The sequence below is a fragment of the Rhinopithecus bieti genome, unplaced genomic scaffold (assembly GCF_001698545.2).
Source record: "Rhinopithecus bieti isolate Rb0 unplaced genomic scaffold, ASM169854v2 scaffold_19652, whole genome shotgun sequence".
NCBI lineage: Eukaryota > Metazoa > Chordata > Mammalia > Primates > Cercopithecidae > Rhinopithecus > Rhinopithecus bieti.
The window spans coordinates 2,195,947-2,208,523 of NW_016809913.1; the positions used below are offsets into that span (position 1 = coordinate 2,195,947).

Here is a 12,577-nt window from a genome sequence, read left to right on the forward strand (position 1 = left end):
TATCACAATAGGGGAAAGAGATGGGACTCAACTCAGAATACAGCCAAGACAGCTGGAGATTCACGGCCATCAAGCAGAGCGAGGGCTCAGTAGATGTAAAATTACCCAGAGAAATCCTCAAAGGTAGGGGGAAATCTGCTGACGGCAGGCCAGGCTGACCAGATATCAAGGGTGGGGGATTCTGTCTAAACTGACTTTGGCAGGATTCTTGCTAAAACTGGGCTAGGCAGGCCCAGCACGGATGGGGGCCAAGGTCAAGGCCTAGTCGAGAATAGGGCTCTGAAGAGCCTGGCTAAGTTTGATTAGGGAGAAAGTCTTTGTCAGAGGGAAATGATGCCTTAAACGTTATGTCTAATTGGAAGAAGAGAGGAGAGGGCAGGAAGGGTTCCTGATGCAGGTAGTTGCCTCCAGGGAAAGGAATGAAGGATCTTTGCCTGCATCCTAACCCACCAGGCAGAGGAGGTGGGCACTGGCTATGAGGGAGCCCCGGCAGGATTAGCACGGAGCCCTGGGTTTCAGGTAAAACGATCTCCCACATTTGCTTTGATGGTGGCCCACTCTGTGGATGAGAATACTGAGGCTAGAAGCAGGGAAGAAAGCCATGGGAAGCTGAGGGCACCGGGACTCTCTTGGAGACCTCTGCAAAAGTGGTCACATTTCAGTAATGTTTAGAGTGACATGACAGTTAAAGGAAGCAGAAGGAAAACAAGATCAACCTACAGCAAAAGCCCAGTTCCCCTCTCTCCACAATCCCCGCCCCTCACTTTCCCCGGACCAGCACCCCTTCCCAGCTCACTTTTCAGCTGCTAGAATCCAGATACTCTGGAGCCTTAGAAATCCCAGTCCCCACATCTGACTAAGCCCCACCTCGCTCTCCCCTCCAGGTCTGCTGGCGGAAAAGGACAGCAATTACTGTCTCTGCAGGACACCCTGCAACCTGACCCGCTACAACAAAGAGCTCTCCATGGTGAAGATCCCCAGCAAGACATCAGCCAAGTACCTTGAGAAGAAATTTAACAAATCAGAAAAATATATCTCGTAAGTTTAGTGGGCATGGTAGGCAGGAGGAAGGGGGAAATGGATAAGGAGGAGATTGGAGGCAATCAAGGAGGAAAGCAGAGAAAAGCATTTGGTTCAAGTCAGCAAACATTCATTGAGCACCTTCTGTGTGTCAAGCTCTGCTTCATGCTCAGACTACAAAGACAAAGATAAGTAAGACACAGCCCCTGCCCTTAAGGAGCTTGCAGTCTTACAGAGAGACAAGTACACATTGAATGCCATATAGGGTGACTTTGGCTATCATAGGGGGATGCATATGGAAGGAGAGAATGATGGGTTAGCTGCAGCTTGCAAAGAGGTGACATCAGGGAAAGCTTCAGAGATATATATATTTTTTTGAGACGGAGTCTCGCTCTGTCGCCCAGGCTGGAGTGCCATGGCGCAATCTCGGCTCACTGCAAAGTCCACTTCCCAGGTTCACACCATTCTCCTGCCTCAGCCTCATGAGTAACTGGAACTACAGGCCTCCGCCACCATGCCCGGCTAATTTTTTTGTATTTTTAGTAGACATGGGGTTTCACTGTGTATTAGCCAGGATGGTCTCGATCTCCTGACCTCGTGATCCACCCACCTCGGCCTCCTAAAGTGCTGGGATTACAGGCGTGAGCCACCTCGCCCGGCCCAGAGATTTTTTTAAAGGATGTATAGTTTTCCAGGCAGAACTTGCACATTCTATTCCCTCTGCCTAGAATTCTTTTCCTCCCGCCTTCCAGCTAACTGCTTCCTCCTTAAGCGGGTCTCCAATTAAATGTCATCTCCAGCCAGACATGGTGGCTTATGCCTGTAATCCCAATGTTTTGGGAGGCCAAGGCAGGAGGATTGCTTCAGGCCAGGAGTTCAAGCTCAGCCTGGGCAACATAGTTAGACCCTGTCTCTAAAACAAATATAAAACAAAAATAAAAATAAAATTGAAGTTATCTCAGGCATCTAGATGAGGTGCACTCCTGTTATTTTTCTCTCAAAGTCCTCTCGTGTTTTCCTTTATAACACTACAGCATGTAATTACATATTCATGTTGTGTTTCCTTATTTATTACCTGTCTGCCCCACTAGATTGAAAGCCCCCTGAGGGCAGGAAACTATGTTTTTTGTTTTCTGTTGTCTGCCAAATACTAGTGGAGCATACGGCACAGAGTTGGCACTCAAAACAATGTGTTTTAACAGAATAAATGAATGGAAGCATGGGAGAAGTGGGTGTCCTAGGCAGAGGCTCAGCAGAGACCATCAGCACAGGGCAGAAGAGAAAACTTCAAAGGGGAGCATGAATGTGTCAGAGCAAGAGAGTCTTGTAGGCTGAGCTGAGTGGGCGCAGGGAGTGGGCTTTATCCTAACAGAATAGGGATCCACTGAAGAGCTTTCAGAGGTGAGTGACAGACTCAAATTTGCATTTTCGACCACTGCTCCCCAATAGGTCAAATACTGTGCAATGATGGAAATGTTCTGTGTCTGCAGTGCCCAGTGGGGTTGCTGCTAGCCACATGTGGCCGACGAGCATTTGAAATGCAGCCGACGAGCATTTGAAATGCAGCCTGTGACTGGGGAGTGGAACTGTAATTTTATTTAATTTGAATCAATTTAGCAGTTTCAGAAAGATCCTTCAGGCGGCGATAGAGAAGACAGGGGAAAGGCAGATGGGAAGAAGGGAACTATTAGGAAGCAGCTGTGGCAAGCCAAGCAAGAGAGGGTGATACTTTGAACAGCTGTCCTGCGAGCCCTGCTCACGGAAAGAAGAATCTGCTCCTCTCTTCGCCAGCCCCTCCCTCTTACCAACACTGTCCCCAGACTCCCATCCTCAGCCAGCTTTTGCTCAGTGGGTTGAGAACAAGGGGCACTGAAGGCATTGTGAGCACATTGGAGGAGACGGGAATTGTAGGAGATGCCAGGCCCTGCTGCTTGGCACAGTCTGCAGGCAGTAACAACTTTTACTGCCAAAATGTGTCTCACTCACACACCTGCCCAAAGGAGCAAAGCAAGCCGCTGTGCTTCTGCCAGAACACCCCCCAGGCAGATACAAGTTTGCTCCCTGCAAACCTTCCCTGACTTCAGCAATTGACTCGACAATGCCAGAGCAGGGCCTCCCACCAGGAGGAGCTTGTTATAAATCCCAGGGGGAATTTAGGGGGGTCTCAGGAGTGGGCAGGGGCTACCCATGAGGTCAGCTGGAGCAGGCACCCTAGCCAAGGCAAGCCATGTCAAGAGATTACTGAAACTCACCTTCATGCTGAGGACCAGGCAGTCCCTTTGGAGGTGCAGAGGCCTGGAAGCCAGGCAGGACTCCTGCAAAGGGTGCAAACAGAAAGCAGGGAGACAGAAATAAGGAACAAAAGGAGGTAGCTGATGTAGGCCTCCAGAACTGGGCTGGGAGTCAGGCTTCTTGACTTGAAGCCGCAGCTCTGCCACTAACCAACTCTAATTTCCGGCAAGCTGCCTCACTTCCTGGGTCTCCGTTTCTCCATCTTTCCATGGGAAAGCTGTATTAGATGCTCCCTGTGAATGCTGATAGCTCTAACATGTATGGTACTGACTATTCTCTCTGCAGAGAGAACATCCTTGTTCTGGATATATTTTTTGAAGCTCTCAATTATGAGACAATTGAACAGAAGAAGGCGTATGAAGTTGCTGCCTTACTTGGTAAGTTGGTGTCTATTGCACAAATTTCCACATCTCATAGAGGGTGGGAGGGAGGGAGGATGCACAGGTGGATGGGAGGCAAGCAGACAGACACATAGCCTTGGAGGAGTCTAACCTTTTAATTTACTAACAATTGATCCCTCTTTCCTTGCACTGCTCCTCTCCCAGAATGGAAAGAACCCCAGTGGGGTGGAATTTCAGGCCCGATTTATTCCCCAATCTTGGCTTCATTTTCCCCATCTATGCAATGAGGAGGGTCAGCCTAAAGGCCTCTGGGCCTTTCCAGCCTTGCACTCTTAGAATTCATGGTCTTCTGCCCCAAGTTGCAGTCAGGATCCTGGGGCCATGGAGAGGGGGAAGAGGTATCAGAAGGAGAGAAGGAGGGAAGGCTGAACTGTGGGTGGTCCCAGGTGGGACCTGGGAGGTAAGGGCCCTGATGGAGCTTCACCCCAAAAGCAACGTTGCTGCATCCAGAAGGCCAGGTGTTGTCCCCTGGACTGAGAGTCATTTGTCAAACACAAACGAAGGGTCACTCTCCCCAGGTATCTACAAACCTGCTGCCACCCCATACAAGTTCATATGAGCTCCCCGGCCCCAGTGGCATATGATGGATACAGGGAGCTAATTTCCATCCTACCCCAGCCCAACCCAAAACTCACAAGACCCCTAAGAGTGCACAGTTAAAGGACTTGACTCTTGAGTGCTTCTCTCAGCTCCCACTCACTCTCAAGAAAGGATCTGATGCCTGTGCCCCAGAAAGAGAAATAGCTGTTGTCTCCATGAGCTGAACCAGGTGACGTTAGCATTTTGGAAGGGGCAGGTACTTACTACCTGGCTTCTCACACCAGCTATGAGAATATGGACAAGTAACTTTACCTTGCTGAACCTCAGGTTCCTCATCTGCAAGATGGGTTTAATAAAACCCACTTTGTGAGCTTGTTGTGATGGTTAAATGTGATAAGTCCCTAGCCCAGAAAAGGTCCATAAATAGTAGTTCCTGGCACCTGGACAGTCACTGTGCCAGGGACCCAGGGCTCAGCTGCTGTGTCCAGGGGCTGGCTAAGCATTTCTACACTTTCTCCAGGAGGCTGGGGACTCCCCACCGTAGCTCGGTCCCAGCTGGGTTAAAGTGGCTGTCACTCAGCCTCAGAAGTCATTGTGACCAAAGGTAATGAGCCAAGAGACTCATGCCCTTGGCCCCACCAGAAACATAGACCCCTCACTCACCCCTGTGCTGGCCTTGCCCTTTATTTCCATAAAGAGGACCCAGGACAGGCCTCTTCCTACCCGCTGCCCTCCCCCAGCATAAGCTCACAGTCTTTCTCTGTCTCTCTGCTCTCTCTATGTGTGTCTGTTTCTTTCTCCCTCTCTCTCTCTCTCTCTCACACACACACACACACACACACACAGAGAGAGAGAGAGAGAGAGACATAGAGAGCAAGAAGGGCCTGAGCTCTGAATCTGTCGTGTCTGCATCAGTTATGAGCTTGTTCCCAGCATCGATCGTGTTCCCACCCAGAATAGCCGGCTGAGGAGCTCATGCTGCCATCTGGACCTCCTGTGATGAGAGCGTGTGCCGCTTGCAAACCCTCAGTCATCAGGCCCTTCTCTCAACACCGCGTGGCCCTTTCTCACCCCCTGGTGTCCATGCACATGCACGCTACACAGCGTTCACACTACCCACAGTGTACCCCACCCCAGTCTGCACACACACGCACCAAACCTACAGGTTCATGCACCCACGGTGGTCCAGGACCACACACACAAATGCACACCTCTGCAGTCCTACGTGCCAATCCCACAGCTACAGAGACACACCCATGTACACAGCCCCCACATGGCCCCATATACACACACAAGCACACCCACACTACACATGCTCTACACACTCAGACACACTCTGCTCACCTCCACAGACCCACACTCACACACACTTAGACACACTCAGAGTGCCTAAAATAGACAGGGAGAGCCACCTACATAAAACCATGGACAGCCAGACCTCCTGCCTGCTTTTATACAAATATGTGCACACACCCTGGACCCTGGCACATACCCCGCACTCTACCGCTACAGACTCACACTGCACGTGCACATCACATGCCTCCCACGTGACATACATATCCATTAGAACACAGTCTCCAAGAAGCCTCCATTAAAGACATGAGAGGGAGCGGTGATGGGAAAGGAATGAGGGAGAGCCTTTTTGAGCCATTTTGAACCCAGCACCAAGTTCCACTGGGAAGAGCCCTCTCCCCACCATCTCTGTGGTGCACCTGAGCACATGGGCGCGGGACCCCGCCCAGCCATAAGCTGAGAAGGAGTGGGGCAGATCTGCCCACCAGAGAGTTCTCAGGCCAAGAGGTCAACCTGGCATCTCCAAGAGAACTGACCAGCCACCCCGAACTCTGCCCCCCAACCCCAATTCCTGCCCCTCTTTCCAGAGACCGAGAGTCTTAGAGATTAGGGCTAGAAAGAACTTCATAGTTCATCTCATCCAATCCCCTCCATCCTGCCACCACCACCAAATGTCCTTTGGAGGCAAAGCTCCTCAGAAGGTCAGGGCTTATGAAAGCTACACAACCAGTTGGTGGCCACTCTCTGGACTCAGAGCCTCAGAGCCCTCGGCTCTGCCACACTGCCTCTGCAGCAAAGCATCTTAAGCTTTTGGGGACTCAGAACCCCTATTAAAAACTGATAATAGCTATGGACTCTTCTGCTACAAATGCCCAAGCACACACATTTCACATTCAATTTCAGGAGAGTCTCCAGCCATCTGAACTACTCCCAGGAAAGTGGTTCTCAAACTCTGGTGGGCCTGAGAACGCACCTCACCCCCAGCAGAAACTTAAAAATCCTGACATCCAGACCCCAACCCCAGAGGCTCTGATACTATTGGCCTAGGTGTATCCAGGCAGCAACACTGATTACAGTTCTTCCAGGAGAGTTGGATGCAGGGGGATCTGAAGACAAATCCAGAAAAACTTTGAACAATGGGGGCCTATAAACCCCAGAGTAAGAACCTCAGCTCTAGAAAGAGTCAAAATTGCACACTAACTTTTGGATGGGGGAGAAAGGAGACACCTATGACCTTATCCCAAGGGTGGGAGGTGCCCCAAGGTAGCCCTGAAGCCCATGCCGTGATTGGATTGGTGGGGGGGCATCTCCTCCCAAGACTCCCACCCAGGGCACCTGCCACCAGTCCACACACATCCTAGCTCTCTATTCTCCCTATTCCCAGCCCAGAGTCAAAGCAGGACCCAATCGGTGTGATTCTGAGTGTAACCGAACAAATCCGTTAGCACTGTGGGTCATGAGATCTAGTCTAAGCCCTTCCAATAAGCCATCAGCTTAGTCCCTGACCCTACTGAATGCTCAAAAACAGTGGCTCTCAGAGCTGTGTGGTGAGGGAAGGAGCTGCCAAAGGCCTGGACCTCCCACAACAAGGCCCAAGCTCCCTGTGGAGGGGGCGCCATTCAGAAGGTCTGGGTTACATCTCAGTCTGTTCACCCTTCCTGGAAGCTGCATAAAAGCAAAGCTTTGGTCTTTTCCCTCTCTCTCCAGGTGATATTGGTGGTCAGATGGGATTGTTCATTGGTGCTAGTATCCTTACAATACTAGAGCTCTTTGATTATATTTATGAGGTAAGAGTTGGGATTCCCTGCAGGGAAATGACCGCTTGCTGGTGCCCTCATGGTGCCCCAGGTTCAGAAACACGGTAGAAGGAAGGCGGTGCCTCTCTCCATGCAGAGTCTGCTTCCCCTCCTGTCCACTGATAGAGTCTATCACTGAAGCCCAGGCACCGTGGGGCAAGGGGATGGGAGTTTATTGGGGGGCGGTGGATATAAGAGAAACACAGGCCTGTCCTCTGGGAGCTGGAACAGCACTGGGCCATCTACACTGGCAGGGAAGGATGGGGAGGGATGAGCAGAAGTTAGGCCAGACTCTGCTGAGGCCAGCTCTGAGCCCTTCCTGAAGCTGGGCTGGAGGTGGTGGCTTCATCCATGGGCATGTCCACACCTGCACACATACTACCCCCCACACACACACCTGCCCTGTAGGTGGCCCATTGCCTGAGTCATGTTCTCCATGGCCCAGCCAGTCTTAGGGAAGGGGCACTTCCCAGCAGTCCTCACCAATCCTGAGCAAGAAGACAGCAGGGCACGCCAGCCGCCCCGGCTGCTAACAGTCTGGGGAGATGTCTTCCTCAAGAAATGACTGGAACGAGGCCTCTGGAAGCTTCTCTGGCACTGAGGGTTCCTGGAGCTGGTCAGCCTTCTCACCTGCATCTCTCTGAGAGCGAGCCTGTGGATACCACTATCCCAGGCTCTGTTTTGACGGGTGTTCCCTTGGAGGCCTCCATCCCCCTGGCTGTGAGATGGGCAATGCACTTCACCTCCAACATGCGCCCCTAAAAAAGGCAATGGCTCCAGAACTTCCAAGGATGCCTGGACCTATAAAGTCCCCCAAACCGGAGCAGTAGACAGGAGCCTGTAGAACCATGTTCTGCCTCTCACAGGGGGCTGTTCGTGACCAAAGGCTGCTCGGAACCACAGTGGGGAGTCGTGCCCCAGTGACCAGGCTCCTCTGGAGAATCTCATGCTTCTCAGCACAGTGACTCCAAAACCACATCAGTTCCCATGGCCAGATTTTATTCTGCTTTGTTTATTGACTTTTGTGAAAAACTGTATGCAGTTATGGCAATTGAATCACACCAGGTAACAGATTTAAGAACTACCCTTTATTGCTAGGAGTAAAATGTTATGAACTCAGGCATGTCTTGGTCTTCTGAATTGTGTGCAGAGTCAGGCCTAGAAAGTGAATAATAATCTTGTCCCCCAGCCCCAGCCACAGAAAGGGGGTCCCAGGCTGCTCCTGAGGACAGACAGGGAGCCAGCGTACCAGGACACACCACTTACTAACACTCACCAGCCCCAAAGACAGCAGTCCACTCTGTGAAGCAGGGCCCGCCATTACCTCTTCCAAGCTCCATCTCCTGCAACAAAATCCCATTTCACCCAAAAGGCTGAGTTGAGACAGACAGACACCTGGAGCTGGCTGCCAGGCTGGGCTTGTGCTACAGTATGTCCAGCCACAGCCCGGGCAGCTGCCAGCCCTAGCAGGGCCCAATGGAGGGAGGTCCCTTCTATCTCCACACCCTCCTCCCAGCCTGACCAACCCCTTCCTGCTTTTCTTGCAGCTGATCAAAGAGAAGCTATTAGACCTGCTTGGCAAAGAGGAGGACGAAGGGAGCCACGATGAGAATGTGGTAAGAGCAGCTCACTGATTGGAAGTTGCTCAGCTGCTCTGGCTTGTACCAGCAGTAGGAAACCAGATACTGGGGCCGGGCAGGAAAGATGTGACTCACTGCACACCTTTCCATGGCTTGGGACATGCTGTCACTTCCCAAATCCAAGGACACTCCAGCTGAGCCTCGAGCCTCTCTCTGAGACTCATCCCAGAAGCCAGTATGGATGCAGCAGACACCAGGAGGTGCTTCCAAGCATAGGACCTGCCTGGCCCAATCCAGCTTCTCTCAGGCAGACAGCTGCTCCCCTCATCTCACAGCAGGGGGAGAAGTGGACAGGCTCTGTACGTCTGTTCCTTTATTCCCCAGTGGTGGCAAAGTACAAGCAGAGCGTCACTGGCTCTCCATCCCTTTCAAAACGGATAGAGTATGGAGCCCCACGAAGTTGGAAGTAGCAATAGTGCCCATTATAGCTAATGACTATCGTGTGCCTGGTACGTGTCAGGCACTGTCAGGCACTTTGTATTTGAGGCGGTCAAGGCCCAGAGACCAAAGTCCCACAGCTGCTGAGTGTCAGAGCTGCCCTCCAAGCACTTCTAACCACTGCCTTACTCTGCCTCTTTCCTATAGCCCGAGGAGCAGCCCCTCTATGACTGTTTGTCATTCTCCTTCCCAAACTCAGTCTACTCCTGGGCTCAGGCCTTGGCTGATGGGTGCAGATGTTGCCAGCTTTCCCCATCCAGCCTTGTGCCCCAAATCAGCACCTCCAGCCCTGGAAAACGGTGCCCACTGAGTGACCACCACCCACTTAGTATCAACAAATCCAAAATGGATCCCAGCCCGTTCCCCCTGTATGGATTCCATTTCTGTTCCACACACTGTCTACAAATCTTGCTTTGATCCTCTGGTCCCCTGCAACCTCTGTGGAACAGAAGTGGGGAGGGGAAGGGCAGTGTGGAAGGGGCCCCGGTCTGGCCTCAGCTGGCCTGGCTGGATCCCAAGGCTCCGGCTTCCTGGCTGTGTGCCTGGGGGCAAGTTACATATTTAACCTCTCTAAGCATCTGCATCAGATCAGACCGCAGGGGGCTGTCACCTGAGTTAAGTGAGATCCTGCCGGCAAAGCAGTCAGCACAGCACTTAGTTTATAGTAAGTGCTTAGACAGTGGTTCCCTTTGCACCCTCAGAGCCCCCCTTGCTTCAGAAGGTCTCAGTGTCACAGCCTCTTCTCCATCCTGTTCCTCCTCCCCTAGTTGTGGCCCCATCAAATCTTCCCCAAATTCCTGGCACAGCCTCCTGGCTAGCCGTCCCTACTCTAATCCCTTTCGGCCTCCCACCCACTGTAGCCTGGGAACCACCCTGGAGATTCATGTGTGGCCAGCTCAGCCCCTCCCTGCTTAGGGACCCACAGCTATGTTTCTCTGGGTCCAGCCTAACCCTAAAAGTCCTTGGGGACTGACTCAAGGACTGACCAGCTCTGGTTCTAAGCTCTAAGGCCTTCTACCCTTTCTGCTTGGCCTCAGCCATGGGTCCTTCCTGCCCCAGGCCTAGTCACGGGCTGTACTTCCTGCACCGTAACTCCAAGGGAGGCCCCCGGGGAGAGGTCAGGACTCAGGACCATCCAGCCCCAAAGCTAGAGACCACTCAGATATAGGTCCAGTTACATGAGGGGCACCTTTAGGAGGGATCAAACCAACTGCCGATCAAACCAGGGAGCCTTCTCACTGCCATAGTGGGCGCCCAAGTGTGCAATGGTAAGGATTCCATTCAGCCTCATGCCCCCAAGATGGTAAACCAGCCTATCAGATGTCTGGAGCAGGAGCAGCCCAGAAGTGGGGAGCACCTTCCCCAGGGCCTAGGCTGGGCAGCTGGTGGCATCACAATGAAGTTTTGCTGAGCGAATAATAAACTTCCACCAACCCTTCCCTTCCAGAGTACTTGTGACACAATGCCAAACCACTCTGAAACCATCAGCCACACTGTGAACGTGCCCCTGCAGACGGCCCTGGGGACCTTGGAGGAGATTGCCTGCTGACACCCCTTGAGCCACCCAGCACCCCCTCCAAACAGACCTTGAGGCCCAAGACCAGGACAAGGAAGAGCAAGCTCAGGTGGAATGGCCCCTGATGCTGGAAAGAAGCAAGAGCCCCCTATGCACACATTGCAGACTAGCTGCCTAGACCTCGCTCCGGCCACGTCCAACACGACGCGTCCTTGGGCCCCGCCGTGCGTCCCTCTTAGGAGAGATGAGTCACACTCTGGAACTGTCCAAGAACGAACCTGCCATCACATCTCACTGCCAGATGTATAAAGCACCTGCATGCTCAGACTTCTTATGGCGCCACCTCCACGTCTGTCTTGTACATGACATTCCTCCACGCGGTTTCCAGTGTCCACACCGCTGCCCGTGCAGTGGGACCAGATTCCAGGTCCAAAGTCACCATGAGGCCACCCTGGAATCAGAACTGCACAATCAAGAGGGAACCCGTGGGACTCTCTGCTACATTCAGTTCTTGTGTCGTTTGTGAAGGTTCTTAACCTGCCCACAAACTCCCTTTTCCCCAAGCTGGCCCATGGGGCTTTGGCGCCTAAGGTGACCTGTGCCAACCTCCCTTCCGCCCCAGAGCCTGTGACGGCGGCACAGCAGCCAGCGGGCGGGGGGCTCATGTGTTCACCCATGGTGGCCATGTCGTTCTTCTCTCCCGGTGACACAGCTTGTACAGTCTGATTCTTTTTATCGGGGATAGGGGGACTTTTATGTTTGTCTGATGGAGATTTGTTTTGTTTTGCTTCGTTTTATGCTTTTTTTTTTAGTTTTGATGTTCTGAGGTTTGGTTTGGTTTCTCCATTTTCTTTGGTGTTTATTTATTCGTGCTTCAAATCACAGTCATATTAAAAGCTGGTCTTGTGCAAATGGCTGAGTTATTTCCACCTTTTCTCCACATCCAAGTCTCTCTCCCTCCAGGGCCTAGGAAAGGCCTGCCAGGTCAAAACTGCAGACTGTGTATCTGGAAAGTTTTATGCAACGACACTTACCTTTACAAACTGTGCATACTCTATATGTTTACTCTAAATTTTTTTAATGATTGCTCACCACCTTGTAAATGTCTTCGAGTCCCACTGATGGGCCACAGCCCATGTTCTGAAGGGGGCTGCCCTGGACCATAATCACGTGACCTGGAGAACGCTGCCCAGACATGGAAACCATCAAGGAGGACTTTGTGTCCCCCTGTGATCTGTCTGCTACCCTGACCCCTTCTGACCCCGTCGGTGAATTTGGGCTGGACACAGGCCCCAGCATGGCCTCCCTCCCACACACAAGCCTTCGTGGCCTCCCCACCCCCAGCAAACCGACCTGCCTTGCCCCCCAGAGGTCACACTGGCACTCTGCCTTGCTCCCCATGACTTCTTAGAGGTGGAATGAGAGGTTGGGAGGTGGCTTTTGGTGTTATGGGTGCAGGGCATGCCCTTTTCAGCCTCCAGGTGTGAAAGAGAGCTTCCTGTTCAGGCAGAATCCTCATCCTTAGCACCATGCTGGTTCCATAGCAGCAGTTCCTTTAACCTAATCTGTTACTTTCCCTCCCGGCCCCCACCACTCCCAACTCAAAGTTTCTCCTCAAGCCGTGAAGAAAGGCCTAATGTG

The 12,577-nt window shown here is 52.3% G+C and overlaps 1 protein-coding gene across 2 annotated transcripts in view; it reads left to right on the plus strand.

Moving 5' to 3' along the window:
* The window catches only part of ASIC2 (acid sensing ion channel subunit 2), a 1,151,120-nt gene extending 1,139,276 nt beyond the window's left edge, over positions 1-11,844 (plus strand). Inside the window, exons 6-11 of one of the 2 annotated variants that reach the window (XM_017890961.1) lie at positions 885-1,038; positions 3,598-3,689; positions 7,254-7,333; positions 8,890-8,958; positions 10,868-10,913; positions 11,638-11,831. In XM_017890961.1, coding sequence (XP_017746450.1) covers positions 885-1,038; positions 3,598-3,689; positions 7,254-7,333; positions 8,890-8,958; positions 10,868-10,913; positions 11,638-11,681 — 485 coding nt within the window. In that variant the 3' untranslated portion in view covers positions 11,682-11,831. Of the gene's footprint in view, positions 1-884; positions 1,039-3,597; positions 3,690-7,253; positions 7,334-8,889; positions 8,959-10,867 lie in introns of both variants that reach the window. The other variant, XM_017890960.1, reaches the window with a different exon arrangement.
* Positions 11,845-12,577: the final 733 nt, after the last annotated feature.